Source organism: Bombus fervidus, chromosome 7 (genome assembly GCF_041682495.2).
Source record: "Bombus fervidus isolate BK054 chromosome 7, iyBomFerv1, whole genome shotgun sequence".
NCBI lineage: Eukaryota > Metazoa > Arthropoda > Insecta > Hymenoptera > Apidae > Bombus > Bombus fervidus.
Genome location: NC_091523.1, coordinates 2,640,476 through 2,658,910, shown reverse-complemented (window position 1 = coordinate 2,658,910; position 18,435 = coordinate 2,640,476). Strand labels below are relative to the sequence as shown.

Sequence of the window (18,435 nt, the reverse complement as noted above, 5' to 3'; positions counted from 1 at the left end):
TATTTGATAGATTAAAGGATCCTAAACGAGATTAAACAAAAGGTCAAATTGAGAAAGACGAAATGATTCACCGATTATTATAGTTGGCTTAGACTTAGTGATAGGTCAGAAAAGTTGTGTATTTATTTCGAAGATTCGAAGATTCCATTCGTGGGAATTGATGTATTAAGTTTTTAATTAGAGGTCTGAGAAATTGTTTTGTGAAAGGTATTTAAAAATTCTTTAAAAATTTGTATACTTACATTTGTGTATATTTTAGATATTTTATATGTATATTTATTTTATATTGTACCTTGAAAGTATTAAAATTAATAAAATCTTTAACAATAAAGCAATATAATCTTTAAAATATCATAATTACTGTAAATTATTAATTTCAGACTACGTACATATGTATATTGAGCAAGCGTTTGATAAACTATTGTGTTTCGTTTAGCCCATCATATACTAAGAGAAACAACTTAATTTATGGCACCCTCAAATGTCTTCTCTTTTTCTCCTTAAAATCGAGGATGACAAAAGTTAGACGATCGCCCCAAGCGTCAAGGCTTTTTTACATATATACATACATATATGTATGTATGTTAAAAGGAGGAGGTAAGTTATTGTTATTTTAAAACTAAAAAACTAGATTGTCTCTGTGTAACAAAAATTATATTCGGGCATTAATAATACGTAAAAAGTTATTGTGTGATAATGCAAAATTATTGCTGATATAGTAGTATATGTACTGTATACATAAAAGATATGCTGTCCTGTGATATTCACAAGGCGTTGTGTCGCGCTGCGATGTCCATTACATCAACCAGTTGGCTACAGTTCACATGTGCAGCACACTTGTATTCGGTTTCCTTTATTTCTTTTCGCTTCGGTTTATAGCTGGCACACCAAACTGTTGAGACTGACTGACCAGTATCTCGGTTGTTGGCTATAATCGGAGGTCTTCTCTACAAAAACGACTTAGTACAATCGTTTGAGAAAATCCCCTCCTCCTTTTGAATTTAGATAGAATTACAAATATCTACAATTTTTATAACATATTAAAATTAATTAAAATATTATGCAAATAGTATTGATAAATCTTTGGTATTTGCTGTCCATGGTTATATAATCTTGTAATTTAAAATTGTTTGAAATTGTATCTTTTTAATCTGCCATATTTTGAAATATCGACTAATTTTGTTTTAAGTTCAAAATGGAACAAGAATATAATGACCTTTATAACAGAAGTGCAGTAATGAAGTAGAACTCGTACACGTGAAATGTGACAAACGAATGTGATCATCGAAAAGGAAGGAAGAGTAGTGTGGGCTGTTTTATCACTATAACGTATCCCGGTTATGATAGTAACGTACGATTGCCTCCTCATTCTTGCCTTTTCTCTTTTACATGTCTTCCCTATTCTTCTTTTTTCATTTTTTTTTTTTTTTTTTAACTAACACACCGACACAGAATCAACGACTAATAAATCACCCATACATTCGATAATGAATTTTTAAAAGATTTCTCTGAAATATTTATAACTGATATAGCAATTCCTTGAAAACTGTTCCAACGTAAAAATGACATTCTTAAATAAAATTATTATTTTAATTTGCACTAAAACAAATGTAACATCTTTATTTCGTAAAATGAAAATTAAATTTTGTTTGTGTTATACATTTTTTTTAATAATCATACAAAATATAACAATAACATTAATGTATAAAAAATATAATTTTATTGCAATTGTTCGAATTCATTAGTAGATTCATTAGGAGATTCATTAGTAAATTCATTAAGTAGTAGATCTATATAGGCATTTGCTATCAAATCTTCATGTTTTATATCTAATTTAGACATTAAGTCCTGAGCAATCTTCTCACCAGTTTCTATATCCTGTTCATCAGTCAAGACTACCTAAAATAATGACACTACTATATTATTTTACAGGTGCAAATGTGTAATAATCCATTCCTTATGGCTCTACGAACCTCTAATTCCAAAAAAGTTCCTAAACCTTCAACATCATCAATATGTACACGAGTTTGACCAATCATAAACACTTTTCTAATCTTTTTTACAATGCCTAGACAACCATTTGATGCACTTAAAATATTGGCGATACGACTACAAGCAGATTTGTTTAGGGTTACTTTTTCATAATTGGAAAGCTTTGGACCAAACTTAGTAGATCTTTTGTAGTAAATTAATTCTCCTGAGTCATCCTATGTGAGAAATATATTTATCTTATTACATAATTAGGTGACTGTTAAGATCAATAGTAATAGTTATTCTCTCTTATTTTGCTGTGTCATTGAAAGCATCGTCATTGCTTTTTGACTGGTTTTATCTTTTGCATCAGGTTCTAATATATAATATTTCTATCGAATTGATAATTACTGTTATATGAAGAGGAGAAGAAATAGAAACAGGAATTAAAAAATGTATAACTATTTATTCTCTGAAACCTTGTATAATAAACACTGTTATTTATATGTATATAGTTCTTATATATAGTAACACACACACATATATATATATATACACACATATACACATATACACATACACACACGCACACACACACGCACGCACACACACACACACACATATATATATGTATATAGAAAATAAGAAAGTAACAATCCTATATAAAAACGTAATTAATTTCTTACTTGGAATTTTCGTAATTTTAATCTTCCTTCCCTGACTTTAAAAAAAGTATCATGCTGTTTCATGACTTTCATGATACCGTTCTGCTTTGTTAATTGTATAACTCGACAAATCTTAAGGTCTGGATCATCAATTTTTGCTTTTATTTCGATATTACGCATTGTTAATGATTTATAATAATAATTATTGTATTTTGATATAAATCACTCACGAATACTACTTTTGTATACTACTTTTGTACTCGATGCTTAAACTACCATAGACGAAGCATAAGATAGATCTATCATTCAACAGCTCAACACGTATATTACGTCACATGAACCGAAAACTAGGCAGACTGTTACCATTTTCATGTCACTTCCTACATTACCGATCTAACACTGAGTAAGTTTAATTTACCACAGAAAAGATATATTTTTTTATATAAATGACATAAAACGATATTTATTCATTTTACCAATTTCAATGGTTGAATATATACATATATATCATTATCTATATAAATATAATTATATATATAATATAAATAATATATATATATAATTTGTTAAATGTAAATTTGTTACATGGTCGGTGTTTTGGTTTCCATGCTAGATCTATGCAGTACATCATCTATGATTAAAACCTAACCAATATCTCTCTACCAACATAAAGTTAGCAAAAAAATTTAAAGATTTGAATCAAGACGAGATAAGATATGAATTTAAGTTTGAAAATTTAAAAATTTGAGTGGAAGTTTGTAATCAACGTATTAACATTCTCCTTCTGACTTCTAAACATTTAATCCGAAATAAAATAAATGAATCGCATCGCTGTAAATGGAATAAACTAAACTAAATGAACTAATTAATAAAATCAAACACATACCAAATTAAGATAAAAGTAAAATAGTAAAAGAAAATAAAAAAGTAAAGAATTCAACAACCACAAAAGTGATACAGTTATCATTATCAATTTAATATGTAATAGGCGACGTTATTCTTATATTAAATATTACGTAATGTACAATGATGTGCTTGAAAATGATTTTGCTCTAAAGGAGACGTAATGTTAAAGCAATCTTTTACATTTCCTAATAGACCTTATTGTTTCTTTCTTTCCGCTTAAATCAGCGGACGAACACCTTTTAAATTCAATAATTATATGTATTATGGGGTATTAATTTAAAACATTTTTATTTTTTTCGTACCTTTAAAAATCTAGCAATTAATTAATAACATAATATATATAGATTGATTGGATTTCTATATTCTACAATAGATTGTTTGAACTTTTGATTAAAATTTTATTTCATTCAAAGTGCGAAAACAATCGTATTAACGTTCTTAATTTTTTATCGAAAGTATGTAATCGTTAAAATTAATATCGTATCGAGAAAACTAAAACATCGATTTTAATCGATCGTGGGGAGTATTCAAAACGATATCATATATCGTTTCTATCAATCAATTTTTTAATGAAATGAAATGGTAGTAACATTAAATTAAAAATGGTAGAAATTACCAGAGCGTATATTGTTTTCTCTTAAATATAGAACAGGGATGTCTATTTACGTGTCACCTTTTAACTCTTTGAGGTGGTCGTATTTTAGTGAGAGATAAAAGAGCGGAAAAAATGCATTCTCAAAATCCTTGAAAACATAGAAGACTGATCCTCAACAGCAACGCAATTTTTAATATTTAGGACATTCTTCAACGTATTTTAAACATAGAATAAATAATGAACTTTTGTTCGAGTTAGAATATAATAACGGCAATCCGATAATCGTAAAGAAATTGAAAAATTAATAAAACAAATATATTTAAATAAAAATTAATTCGTAAATTTTTTCGTAATTCGAATTATGAGATTTTTTATTTTTATGTTTACATTTTTCCGAATTTGTTACGCGTTAGAAGTTTAAATAAATGAATGCATCTTGAATGTTTCTCAACCTATTGGTTTTAACAGTATTACACATACTATCAATCATAAGTTCGATACCACCTCTTAAGAAATTAGTTTACAGAAATTTTAACAATTCACGCACAGGTCTACCTATTACTTAAAGAGGAAAAATTGTTCCTATTACTATTAAAACGACCACTTTTAACTGTGTAATTCCCAATCTAAATGCGCTTCAAACGTACCTGTCTTTGAATTCTAGTGCATTATTATTATGTGTCTCGTTGCTCAAAATAATAATTAAATCGAATCAAACTATACTGCATATATATACTGCATGCAAGTAAATGACAATTACTTGTGATTTGTAAATATAACTGTTTACTTACTATCCTTCAAATTGTAATACTGAAAAAGATAGTGTTAATTCTAAATTACTAATATGTATAATTAACTTATATTTAGGTTAATTTTATATTTTCCAGAGCCCCCTCCGCAACACGCTTGGTACGACCACCTTGGGGTTTTAGTCGGTAAGTCCGACATTACCACGCGGTCCATGAGGATTTTCCCGCATAAAAAGAAACTTGACTTTATATTTATGATGTACTGTTTGCGTGTGTGTACAACTAAAACAAGAACTTTAAGAAAAACCATAAAATGTCTAAAATATTAAGAAATATAATATACACTTTAGAAAATATAAAAACTTTTATGATAATAGGTAAAGGTGGTAATCGGAAATAAAACTTATGATCCATAGTATAGATAAACAGTAAAAGATTGAAATATAAAGCTGCATAAAGTTTATGACAGTCAGAAATGAATTTGGGCACCTCTTGTACGAAAGACCAAAAAGAGAAAATCAGTATGACACATTTACGAGTAAACGCCATCATATTTCGGCCGGATTTGTAAATATAGTATTGTACTAGTTTTCTCAAACGAAACAAGTGTTCTGCTACGTCTATTTGCTGTACAAGTGCGTTCAACGCATAGCGTTAATTAAAAGTCTTCGAACCAGAGTTATGTAAAAATCCGTAAATACTGGAGATTTGAATTAGGTCAAATAACGTACTAGAAATCCACAATTCTACAATTTTCTCACATTTATGCATAAGTGATTCGAATCTTTCTATTCGAAACGTTCATTTTATATCCATTTTACGTTACGTTTCATTCAATGTTTCCCGTATTTTCGTGAGCGTTTTAAGTACTGCATTCTCTTCTCTTTCTCCTTCTTCTGTTTAATATCATGACTACATTATATATATATATATATATATTTATATTTATATTATATATAAATATAAATACTAATTTATATTAATTATTGTAATTTATATTTATATTATATATAAATATAAATATGTATATGTATGTTATATTGTATATCTAGATTATTTATGTATATAGATATGTATCTATAAATGTAGACTATATATATATATATATATATACATATATAGCCTACATTTGTTATTCATTCGTGCCGCCGCGATAAAATTTCGCTAAGAAAGATTTAGAGTTTAGAATTTTATTCTATAACAATTTTTATATTTTTTCATCGAAGTTTCTGGAACGACATGTGTTTCACTTAAATTCCATATTTTGTAATTACTTTGATATCGTAGCGCTGTGACGTACGCGGTAAACATGTTACAAATAACCTCGGAAGCGAAAATTTCAAAAATTACAACGAGATGATCAAGCTTTCTCGGAAAAAGGATATTCATTATAGAAACATTTTAGCCGTAAAGATATGAGAATACTCTCGTGTAATATCTTCTCATATTTGATAATCATTGTTAGTAAACGGAAAGACAGCGAACAGAATGTAACGATCTTGTTACAACACCTGTCCACTGTTAATTTACTAGTTAGTTTAATTAGATTTACGTTAACAATTGTACAGTTATCAATTATTAACAATTAATTCAGCGACATTTATCATCAATGAGTAAGTTCTTACAACAAAACACATATTATCTTTTAACAATAGTATAATTATAAATTTAAAACAATTTAATAGTAGATTCTCGAATATTTTAATATGCTTTTTCAATATTTCACTTTTTGTAATCTAACGTGAAACAATTGTGAAATTATTGAACGGATCAAACGGTGCATTCAAACAGTTCCATATTCCACTTATCATGAACGAATATATGTGCAAATTCTTCGATACAGTCATACAACTTTTAATATTCACTCAGACGCATCGATCACCGTTAACTACTGTTTCGCGTATCTTTTTTCTCTTTTTTTTTTTTTCTCTCCCTTCGTTCGCTCGTAATGAAAAGGATAAAACAGCGTACTAATCGACGCCTTTAAAAGAATACAATTAACGATCGCTTATTTTCTCGTATCACTTTTCTGCCGTCATTGTGTTCTCATTTTCCTTTGAGTTACGATTCGATAAATGAACGTACAGTTTATATTTGTAATCAATGGATTTTATTATACGAAGTATATATCACGTGTATTCATTAAGTAGAGTGGGTTGAAAATAACGGTGCAATGGAGAAGAAAGTCAACTTTTTTTGTCCACAAAGAAATAGTCAAGTTCGATACTTTTCACTTCCATTCAAACATAAACTCTATAAAATTATATATACAAGACCTCAACAAGTTTTCCGATTTTTAGATTATTCAAAAATTTTGAGCAACCTTCCTTTTTTTATAAGAAGAAAACGCTTTTGTTTATTGCTTCTACATGTTCTTCTTCATTGTACCAAGATTCTTCCATCTACTCTATGCAACTTGAAACCCTCGATCTCTACCAGTGTTCTATCAATTAGGGCAACGACCTGAACAAAAACAAGCTTATCAATGAAGATTCACTTTCAGAATCGACTTTCGATCTGTAACACTTTCTCAATGAAAACATTCTATTCGACCGTATCCTTCAAGAATACAGCTACGATCAGGATTCGTTTCCGCATCTTCTTCCAACGTCGTCTCTTCCTTTTAGTCTGATATCTCGTTTTTCAACATCGACGTTTCCATTTCTATTTGTTCGAGCTCGTTGCAATCGGTTTCCACGATAACTTAAATATACTCGGCGAACATTATCCAGTAAGTTACATTTAATACGGCGAATAAGAAAGGGAAGAAGACACGAGAGACTCGATCGATGTTGAGGGCACGCATTCGCGCCCTTTGGGCAGGTGTAGGGCCTGGCGGTGGACCGGTTGTCGATTTCTGCGATCGGCCGGATAACAATATTGTGTTCTCCTGCGTGATAACGATCGCAACTTGAACTGCCGCTGTGCAGACAACGCTTCTGTGCCTCGGAGCCGCGGAGAGATGAACGCGTGGTCGATAACGCGGTGAAATAATTTTCATACCTTCCATCGAGGAACCTTCTAATTTCTTTCTCTTTTTCACCGCGCCGATAGATTTTGGTCTTGGTACGTTACCTTCAATATACTTTTTTGTTCAAAGCTGCAAAGTTGCAGATGTTAACATAAAATTGCTCAAATATCTCTTTCGTAAAAACACGATGAAGTAAAAAATATCATTGCGTCTACATTTTATGATTCTTAAAGAAGATGATTGTGTTTCAGCTATCGATTTTGAATCAAATTTTATTTAATTTCAAAGTTTCTGCAAAGTAACAAGCTCGTTCAAATAATTGTAAGAACTACTTACGTTAGAATTATCTTTAAAAATATCCGACAACCATCTGTCTGGGATGTTATTTAAAACACGATAAAAAGGCATCAACGTTTGTTGTTAAAGATGATGCGAAGGACATAAAACGTTATAAATTTGGATAAATCAACTTTCTTTAAGCCAATCATATTTTCTACGCAATTTTCAGAAACGCAAACGATAGAACGAACTTTTATCCTCCTTCTCCGAGGCACAGAAGCTGTCTGAGTCATTTAGATGTTCATCCAGGCGTTACCTTAGTAGCGATGTCGAAAATTTTATCGAGCTTTGCGGCATCGGTGCCGCTGGAAGATGGCGGCTGAGGCGGAGGTGCCGGTTTCGGAGGCGTATCCGAGTCGCCGAGAACGATGTTGACCAAGCAATACTCCATCAACGCCATGAACACGAAGACAGTGCAAACCGACATAAACGCATCTACGGCCTTTAGATACGAAACAGGAGGCAAGGAAGCTTGACTCTTCGCGTGTTGCGTTGAAAGGGTCAGCAAGGAAGTTACACCTAGCGTTACCCTGGCTGGCGCCGCTTCCGGTTTTATCCAAAAGGAAACCCACTACGCAAGATATAAGTAACTGATTTCGAAATAAAGGCAACGTTATAAATGTTACGAAATTAATAGGAAAAGTATTAAAATAAATGGCTGATAAATTGTCTTCATAAGAGTTAGAAGTTAAACGAAGTATGATTAACATCGGATCAAAAGTTTGAAATATGAAGAAAGAGATTATATCTCTAAGAAACAGATCAATTGGTCTATATTTAAATACGACAAAGTAAGATTGCAGGATTGTAGAAATGAAATAAAAAATTGATTAATCGTTATAGAAAAAATATCTAGGATGTTAATAATTTTAAAAGCATAGTGTGTTCTATGATAACAGAAAAATAAGACATTTTTTATTATCCGTATTTCAACCTCGAACTTACCGACATGATAACGATTAGACAGGTAGGAACGTAAGTATGAAACAAGTAATAACCAAGTCTACGTTTCAAGACGAACACTACCTCGAGGCAAGTGAAGTTACCTGAACATTAAAAAGTTTCAATTAATTCTATTAATTCATCTACGCTCGACTCTGAACCTTTCTTAACTTAATAACGCGAAGACACACCAGACATCAACATTTATCCACGAACAACACCATTCACTTTCAAGCGAAACTGATTCTTGCTTGGTTGACGTTCCTTTTTGATTTCGAGGCATATTTAAAACAGTTAATTAGGAAGAAAAAGAGTGTTCTTTCTTCCATGGCTAAAAACAACGTCGACACGGAGCGTCACTTACCAGTAGAGTAGACTTGCGTGCAATCGGCCGTGTAATTCTTAACCAGTTGCAGCTGTGGCAGCTCAATGTTTTCATCGACGACGAGTGGCACGTCAGGATCCCATTGGAAGATCATTTCATCCGTCGTGTGCGATACTGTTGACCGAGTTGTTTTGTTCTTGTGAAATGGCACGGCATTCACTTCGTAAAATTAAAGGAATATTCATGCAGGTCTACGGTACCGTTCCGAAATAAAACACGATTGTCCGATCTCCTTTGACTCAACTCGATTGTCGCTGATATTGGACGTCTTTCGAGGACTTTTTTTATACTATATCAGCGACACCGCGTTTTCTATCGATATCTATCGATCGTTTTCTATGTTTTAAGGAATCGTAGCGAATTGGATGGAAAATTGGAACGCAGATAAAAATGTATTATCGAAAAGTGGAGATAAAGTAGACTGTGTGATAATAATAGAAGGAAATCGTAAGAATTCCTGAAAATTGTGTATGGAAGAAACTGTAATGAATTAAATGGTAAGATTAGAGCGCAGATGATGAAAATGAATCGTTATTAAATGAGGATAAAATAAAGTGTATGGCAACGATCGAAGATATAAGATATATAACATTCTATTTTACTACAGGTAAAATATAAAGTCAAGGATTTAGAAGTTGATATAGAGGGGAAGCGTCACTCACAGCTTTCCATTTGTAATTTACACTCTTGCGTGTCGTGAGGATAGATCAGGAAGTTCATGGCACAGGATAACTTCAGCGTTAATCTGAAACATCGTACAAAAATTTTGTTTCTTTAATGAAGGAAAAGAAGAGACAAAGGTGAGAAATAAAAGCTTTCTAATCAAGAGCTAAAACAAACTATACTACTATTACTACCACTGTAAAAATAGAATAAAAATGATCGACAATAGTATTGAGAATCTTGGAGCTTTCTTTTCTTACTTGACCATGTATAAAATAGTCTTGTCTTTATACAACCATAAGTAATGATTCGGTATAGTCATCGTTTGAAAAGTCACCGATTTGGCATTCTTGAAGAACGAATCCGGCCGCCACATATTCTTCAACCAATCGACTTCCAGCAATCTTGAACGATACATTTGATAATTTTTCACGTATATTTATAAAACAGAAAAAAAATAGTATAAAGAACACTATGCCTAAAAATATTTTCCTTTAATTGGAATTTTCGACTAAGAAAACAATATTTTTTAAATTAAATCATGATAATTCCACATACCTGTATTCAGATGTCATATTTTCTGGCAACCGTAATCTGTTATCTTTCCAAGTTTGAGCGAAGAATATATCAGCTGCGTAGGTCTGCAAAAGTAAATCACGAAAATCGACATATCAAAGTTTAATATCAATTACCCATTAAAGCTTAAGTACTCTAATTTCTTTTGTGAAACAGAATATAGCATTTATGATTAAAGTAAACATTTTGAAATCATTTCAGCGATGCAAAAATTAACAGCCACGAAAGTTACGAGAATTTCTTTGAACTTGAGATCACATCCATGTTAAGGCCATAAGTAGTTTAAGAACGATGTAATGGTTAGTGAATTTAAAAAATCCTTTTAATTTAAAAATTGCACCTTACCATTGAATTTTCATCTATGGAATCAAGACCCATAACAGTAACATGGAAATAAACGATAGTCGCCTGTCCATCTTTCTTTGGCGGTCGCATTTTATCGTACAGTTTAGGATCTTCCGGCAGCAGATCGAAGAACTCCAAACTCCTCCTGAAATTTCGGGTCGCAATTTAAAAAAAGTTCAGACATTTTGTTAATCGAATTATATAGTCTGTGTATAAATTTCCACATAAATATTTCGTGTTAATATTAATCCATAAATCAGAATTATCCTCATATCTTGTTAGCACCAAAATTTTATAACGAAACAAAATCTTAAGCGATTAAAACATAGAAGTGATTTGCGCAAAATTTTTCTCGGATTCACTTCCAGAAATTTCTTTCACAAACGTTTCACTATTTTTTAACTTGTAGTTTTATACCGTCGCGAAAGAAAAATAAGATTTCACTGTATGTTTCAATGTTTCTTAAACACACTGTGTACGAAACACATGAAGCGAAAAATTACGACTGAAATTCATAAAAGCTCAGAACTGCTTCTTCACACTCTCTCGCGTTCGTTTATTATGCATCGTTGATAATCTTTTCACCGTTTTTAACACGTTGCTTTACGACACTTTAATATCATACACATATTTGCACAACTACTTGGAATTATCATTATTTTGACATGAACAACAATTTTATTACACGCTACACACTGCGCTTTATCGACTTCACTGCAATTTTGTTTAATACTTTAAACTTTTACTTCCGAGTTTCTTCGAAAGTATCTCAAATTCTTCATAGTGATTTCATCGGGTTTGGTATCCTCTGCTTGCGGTGTTCTGAAGATTTCATATACCAACTAAATATAATATTTTATTCAAATTTTTTCAGAAAACGTTTAGGTGCCTACATTAATAATTTTTACGTACGAAATTCATTAGAAGTAATCAAAAAATATCTATATGTTACAATTTCCTGAATACTATTCTGAATATGAAAAAATTGATATTTTGCTAATAAATAAAAAGCATTACAATTTTGTTTCAGATTGTCTATCGAAAGAAACCTTTTTAGAATTAAAATCTTACTCAAGGAAATAACAAAAATTTCCACTTGAAAAACCAACAAACTCTAAAACAGGGAAAAAATATAACTACAAAAACAACGGTATTCGGTATAGTTATTGCAGTATCTTTGCATCGGAGAATCCTACATTCGTGGGGAACATTTCTTACTAACAATTATTTCTTACGAACAAATTACTCGTAAGACGAAAAAATTCTACAATTACGTCCCTCCAACGAGATATGTCGTTAAGATGTTGGAATTCCCGAGAATCTTGGTACAAAGATATAAACCGAAGGAGAGGATCTGGCCTTGCGGAAGAGCTTAAGATGGCCGGCAATGTCGATTGGAAAAGCGGAAGAGGAAGAGGCCATCTACGGAGAAGAATCTTACTGAGCGTCTGCGGTGCGTCCGAGCAGGAGAAGAAGCACGATCGAGGAAAGGATTGCGGAAACCATGCTGCCTCCATGCGTCTCGTCCATCGACATTCTTCGTCGATCAGTTCTCAGCGCATCTTCCTCGTGTCAGAAGCGGAACGAACCAACAGCGAAGCGGAGAACAGCGAAGAAGCGTTCCGGACAGTGAAGACGACAGACGAACGACGAGGAAGAAGGCGAGACGGAAGAGAAAGGAGAAAAGAACGTTGTTTGCGGCAGCCCCTGGCTAGAAGACAAGGCGATTCTCAGTTGGTGACAGTGACTGCGACTCTTTTGCTTCTTTCTTCTCTCTTCCCCCTGACCGCTATTCCCCGAATCGCGAGGACGTACAACCGTCGACTGACTTCTTCAAACGACTTTGCCGAAGCTGCAGAATCCTCATCGTTGCTTCGTAGAGAGGCAGAGGTGGAGGTGGATGCTCGATGGTAGCGCGGTGGTGGTAGCGATGGAGGTGGTGGACCAGCAAGTACCACCGGAGGTACATCCCAATATACCTCGCCGCCACCCCGCCGTTTCTTCCTCTTAACTCGATACAGAGGGATGAAGAAAGGGGAAAGAAGGGGTAACTCTCTCTCGCGAGCTTGGTGACGTGTACAGAAAACGAAGACAGGGGTTGGAAAGGGTCGAGAAAGAGAGAGTACCGCGCGAGGACCGACGTGTTGAAAGAAGTGGTGGTAATCCCCGGTGGGTCCCTAAAGCGTTACGAGATGGTTCCGACGACACGAATTTACCCCAATGCGGCATGTCCGTGACATCCTCCGCTTTAGATAGGTGCCGTAATCGCGCACAACTCGCAACACACTCTACCACCGCATGTTAATTGCCACGATGAATACTACGAGGTAAGAATAACGCACCGATGAATAAGGGACCATGCGGAATTTGCACGTGTTTCGTTCGCCCGCTTCGCGTCGTTACATCATGATGTCATTACGTATTTTTCTTCTCAGTAGATTTGTTTCCTGGAATTTTAAAGCGCACTTGGGATTTAATGTTGTTTAGAGAAATTATTAAGCCATTGATAGAATAGCACGAATTAATTTCTCATACTCACTTTCTATTCTATTCTCTGTTCACAAGAACATCATACTTTAAAGCAACGCTACAGAGGTGTCGGTGGAACGGTTAAATTGTTTTTCATTGCCGGAGATTCATTAGCAGAATTCATTCCGCACGATGAAAACGTGTCTATTCGCTAGGTTTAGAATACTCCACGGAGAAGCGCGTAACGAGTGGTGAAGAACAGAATATCAAGGCACAGCTTTCTTTGATGTGGTTGCAACCTAAGGACGTATACAAAACCATCTTTCGTTTTCTGATAAGATCTCTAAGAAGAAGAAGGATCAGGAAGAAGACGTTTAATGTAATTAGCGAAAAATAATTTTTATTTGATATTTTGAAATTTCATATACAAAACATCAACAAAACGAGCCAAATATATTAGAAATATTATAAAAGCATTGAAATATTCAATCTTCAAATTGCAAAGAAGATCTAACTACGACACATATATTTCTTTGAAATAAAAAAGTAATTACAGACATCGTTGAACGCAAATAAACGTTCACAGGCCAAGATCGTGAATTTTGCTTGATGCATACATGCATTCTTAATCTCAAAATAATTAGAAAAAGACAGATTTCCATAATTGATACTTAAAACTCTCCAAAACAACTGGTACGCGATCATCGAAAATCAAAGATCTGATAATCGACAAAACGAACCCAATGAAAAATTGAAAGACCAATCGAAATTACGATGAAAACACGGGCAGGAAGAAAAAGAGAAGAGTGGAGAGGAAGCACGTCACCGTTGACGAGAGGAAGAGAAAGCAGAAGAATCGAGGTGGAAAGGAAAGGAATGGATCCTGCAATCTCTCCTCTCGCTCTCGCCACCCTCCTTAAGGGTGACTCTCAGAGACGTTAACTACCGTGCTATTTGAAGACATTGTCGTCGACCAACGGGACACGCCGCTCGATATATCGATCCTCGAAAATTGTGCCGCGAATAGAATGCTACGTGTTCGCGTCGCTCGTGCATCGTGAAGTGGACGCTCTTCGAGAAGGTATATAGACACGCATGAGCACTCTCGCGCGCGCGCACGTACACATGTTCACTCACTTCCCCGAAATTATGTATACAATCTCGTCTATAGTCACCGGACACTTACGAACTTTAAATATAAACTTCCCTAAATCAGACTTATCATAGAATATTCGATGTATAATATATTTTCGTTTTTCCTATAATACACAGACTTAATGAGTTTTAACGTCATTTAATAATTGAGGGATTCAGAAGAAAAGTAATATAACTGAGGAAATCCATAGTTTAAAAAAATCCTAAAATTCAATTTTTAATACTAAAAGGTATTAGAGGCTTATGGATACTAACATATATATAAGTGCATGGTCTTTTCGACACCTGCTGTGGAATATATCTTCATAACGATGTCTCTATTAGTCGTTAACAATGGGATTTAGAAATTTATTGGAAGCCTGGAGTATTAACAATAGAGTATTACCTTTTAGAATCCTCTTATGTAAAAGATAGGAAGCGAGAAATATTAAGTGACGAGAAAGAGATAGGCGTTAAAACTCGAGGAGATACCTGCGGTATATCTCACTATAGAAATGCACTTCTCTGCAAGGGTGGCTCGACATCAAAAGTGGTCCCGATCGTTATCAATGATTCCCAGAAACTTTGCATTGTTATCAATAGCCTAAAGCACGCTCGTCGTTGTCCTTATCCCGAAGTCATCACTTTATGTTCACCTTTTTAAGAACAAGGTCGTTATTTTTCCTACACAACATTCAAAAAGTGCATCTATTCTGTCTTTTATATGAAACGTTTGAAATATAATAGTTTTAAAATAAGGGAGGAGGGAGATATTATTTCTATCGAAAGACTGTTACTTAGAGTAGAGAATTTAATATGCATGTTAGAAATAATTGGAACCACCGATATAAAATATACTTATTCATCAGTGATACATCTCCGTATTTCCTGAAATGTTTTTCATTCGAAGTATTAAATCGTTCTTATTTCTCAACTTATAGTCAAATAATCATTACATATAACTATTCTCATTAAACGAATGATACTGATACTATCATTAACAGTGGAGGATAATCGAGATCAATGTTCTACCTTAAAATGACACTTCTTTACCACGTGACACGTAAGGAAGAAGCTGTGTTCGCTCTCATTAGTATATACCACCACAATTAACGACATAAGTTTCCTCAGAAATTTTAATACTCTTCCTCTACGTGGAACCGTAATTCACGTCACGGTAACGTTTACGAAAATTCCTCCCGATCGAATTTTGTTGGTTTACGTATACGTACATTTAATAGAGTAATGTGTAACGTCCATATTTAAAAATTAATTATTTAATTTTGGTGTAATAAAGCGATATACGTGTTTTCAACAAGGTACGAAGAAGTTTTCGTATTTCTTCATGTATAAAACTTTTCTTTCATTTTAGGAATACGAAATAGTTAAAAAGATAAAGGAAGAAAGAAGTTTTATGAAGGGCTGCAAATCATAAGATCATTGATCTTTTTATAAATGCCAGGGACCCCACAGTTTATTAAAATTATTAATTAAAAGGTTACAAACAAATTGTGAACACCCAAAATTAAACACTTTAAGAGAAATTTGATAAAAGAATGTGTATAAAACATGAAATCGCGAAGAAAAGTGGAAATTTAATATCGTCGTGTAATTAATGAATAATACTTAGTCAGGGCGAGTATATTTACTTCTACCTTGACCTCGTGACATTACCTTGAAAATGATAAGAACGAATTCCTTTTCCCTTCACTGATTCTAAGTCGTAGTATCGACCAGCCTCTTTGAAAGACGCGTTTCCACAATGCCTTTCTAATTGTTGAGTGCTGTATGCGATATGGCAACACATTGGCGCAGACATTGCTACGTCTGGATTCCTTTGAGAAGGAAAATTATCAAGAAAAATAAAAAATTCAATGTTGCTTCTACATTCGGACAGTACGATAAATATCTCTTGAAATCGGTACCTTTGTCTTTAAAGATGAGTTTACATTCTTCCTCCAATGAGAAACACTGAAATTGATTTATCATAGGATCTGCTTTAATTGTGTCTTTTATATTACATTCGAAACTTAAAACATATTAGGGTTAGCGGCCTCAAAAAAGTAAATTTTATTTATTGGAAATATTTTGCTTTGTTTCCAGTTGAGTGGTAGTGTTTCTTTAACATTTAACATTGAGGGCCAACGTTAAAACAACGGTTTGTTTGTAATCTTTTTCAATTATCTCATTTATGATAAAAAGGTGGTTGTACAAACTATAAGTAGTAAATTCTAAAGTGAATTTCACAGAATAATGTTAATAACATCATCGCTTTTTTTTTACTTTTCAATCTATGATATTGATAAGCATGATTTATATATGATTCATAAAGAGCAATAAAATACACTGCACTTTCGAATTTCCCATAAATGTATAAACATCCTAATTACTGTATTAAAGAATATAAATAACCAACTGAGATACTTCCTTTTTGTATATCTTGAAAAACTCCCTTATTTCGCTAGAATAAAACCGATATTGACCGATATTCCTAGGTTCACGGCAATACGATGACAAACATACATGACACATGCCAAAATCGGATATATATTTCGATGCGTCTGGTGACGTCATTTTTCGTAGTACTGACGTCGATACTGCAGCTGGCTGTCGTTAGAAAGGAAAGAGCCGAGAAATGGATTGCTGAAGGAGCGGTTCGAGTGGTTCACGGCATTCTGCTATTCCCAGTGGTGTTGCAGGCCCAATGACCTGATTGTCGAGGTAAAAAGAAGCTGCTCTCGATGGTTCGTTACCACGAGCCGCCCCTCTCCGTCCCCTGACAGCAGGATCATGTCTGCGGCATTTCTACCAGTGAAAAGTGTCTCGCCGTCTATTGCCACAATTTTCGGATTCATTTTTTCTATTCCTTCGAGACCGTTCCATTCGTGTAACTCGCTCGCCACTTTTAACGAATGGAGTCGACGAGCATGAATTGGAAATCTTGCACGATGCTCGATGATACATGAATAAGACGGCTTGGATGATTGATTACAGGATATGTGTAACGTTTCAGAAGAACGATACAGCTTTCTTCGGTAAGTGATTTTGTGTCATTGAAAAATACAATGGAATAGTTTGTAAAGTATTGTCCTTAAATTTCAGTTTATGAGTATGATCAAATTTTAAGAGTAGGTGTAATCTTAGTTCTGGTTTTCGGGAAAATTTCTTACCATGGAAAAGAGAAATGTTATCCGACGCAAATTATTCTTAAAATCTGAATTCTCTTAAAAGTATTATGAGGATTATTGTTGAAGTAAATACTTCAAAAAAAAGTCTACACTTTTTCTTTTGTATATCCGTGACCTGGAGAATAGAATTTAGTGAAACAAAAAATTCGAAATAAGGAGAGGTCCATATTATTGTGCCCTTGAATATAAATTTTGTTTTGGCTTACAAGGTCTAAAAACAAAAGAGCTATAAGTAGATTTCTGTTGTTGTTTCTTGTAACCTTCGGCTAGAGGTTAACCAAGGCTAATGATAATGTCCTTTTTCCTATAAATATATACTATCATAGCTTCTTCTATTGTATCGTAACACTGTAAGAGTGAGGATCTGGATCAGCATACACAATACCCGTACTTATATATTTATTTCAATATATATTCTATTACAATGTATATATATATTCATATATATTCTATTACATTCGATATATTTTCTATTACAAATTCATCCACTTGTTCCTCTATCAGACAACCTCAACAAGTATTATCACAAACTTTCAA

The 18,435-nt window shown here is 33.3% G+C and overlaps 3 protein-coding genes and 1 long non-coding RNA gene across 6 annotated transcripts in view; 2 read left to right on the top strand and 2 right to left on the bottom strand.

The window, feature by feature from the left end:
• Window positions 1–15: 15 nt before the first annotated feature.
• Window positions 16–638, top strand: LOC139989267 (uncharacterized). The gene is made up of 2 exons (XR_011800302.1): window positions 16–207; window positions 381–638. It is a non-coding gene; the product is annotated as an uncharacterized lncRNA (long non-coding RNA).
• Window positions 639–1,604: 966 nt separating this feature from the next.
• LOC139989260 (uncharacterized) lies at window positions 1,605–2,918 on the bottom strand. The gene is made up of 3 exons (XM_072007452.1): window positions 2,658–2,918; window positions 1,974–2,207; window positions 1,605–1,899 (listed from the first exon to the last, which is right to left on the bottom strand). Exons 1-3 carry the CDS (start codon window positions 2,814–2,816, stop codon window positions 1,720–1,722), a joined length of 573 nt encoding a protein of 190 aa, XP_071863553.1. The 5' UTR covers window positions 2,817–2,918; the 3' UTR covers window positions 1,605–1,719.
• Window positions 2,900–18,435, top strand: part of Mrpl52 (mitochondrial ribosomal protein L52) — a 105,018-nt gene continuing 89,482 nt past the window's right edge. The window contains exon 1 of the mRNA XM_072007456.1: window positions 2,900–2,903. Within this exon, the coding sequence (XP_071863557.1) occupies window positions 2,900–2,903 (4 nt within the window). The remainder of the gene's footprint in view (window positions 2,904–18,435) is intronic.
• Ort (glycine receptor ora transientless) lies at window positions 6,817–16,476 on the bottom strand. Of its 3 annotated transcripts, none has more exons than XM_072007430.1 (9): window positions 16,385–16,476; window positions 11,108–11,252; window positions 10,745–10,827; window positions 10,447–10,590; window positions 10,186–10,268; window positions 9,503–9,637; window positions 9,142–9,242; window positions 8,453–8,767; window positions 6,817–7,776 (listed from the first exon to the last, which is right to left on the bottom strand). In XM_072007430.1, exons 2-9 carry the CDS (start codon window positions 11,195–11,197, stop codon window positions 7,591–7,593), a joined length of 1,137 nt encoding a protein of 378 aa, XP_071863531.1. In that variant the 5' UTR covers window positions 11,198–11,252; window positions 16,385–16,476; the 3' UTR covers window positions 6,817–7,590. The 3 variants fall into 3 exon arrangements, with proteins under 3 accessions (XP_071863531.1, XP_071863528.1, XP_071863529.1); XM_072007427.1 differs by lacking the exon at window positions 16,385–16,476 and adding an exon at window positions 12,549–12,939; XM_072007428.1 differs by lacking the exon at window positions 16,385–16,476 and adding an exon at window positions 12,549–12,938 and having other exon boundaries at window positions 6,817–7,743.

Excerpts from the sequence above, each read along its gene's own strand:
- LOC139989260 (XM_072007452.1), bottom strand. The coding sequence starts at position 2,816 with ATGCGTAATATCGAAATAAAAGCAAAAATTGATGATCCAGACCTTAAG. Across the intron at positions 2,208-2,657 it reads TAAAATTACGAAAATTCCAA|GATGACTCAGGAGAATTAAT; the intron begins GTAAGAAATTAA and ends TTTCTCACATAG. Across the intron at positions 1,900-1,973 it reads GAACTTTTTTGGAATTAGAG|GTAGTCTTGACTGATGAACA; the intron begins GTTCGTAGAGCC and ends TCATTATTTTAG.
- Ort (XM_072007427.1), bottom strand. The coding sequence starts at position 12,643 with ATGTCGATGGACGAGACGCATGGAGGCAGCATGGTTTCCGCAATCCTT. Across the intron at positions 10,828-11,107 it reads CCATAGATGAAAATTCAATG|ACCTACGCAGCTGATATATT; the intron begins GTAAGGTGCAAT and ends TTACTTTTGCAG. Across the intron at positions 10,269-10,446 it reads ACTATTTTATACATGGTCAA|ATTAACGCTGAAGTTATCCT; the intron begins GTAAGAAAAGAA and ends ACGATGTTTCAG.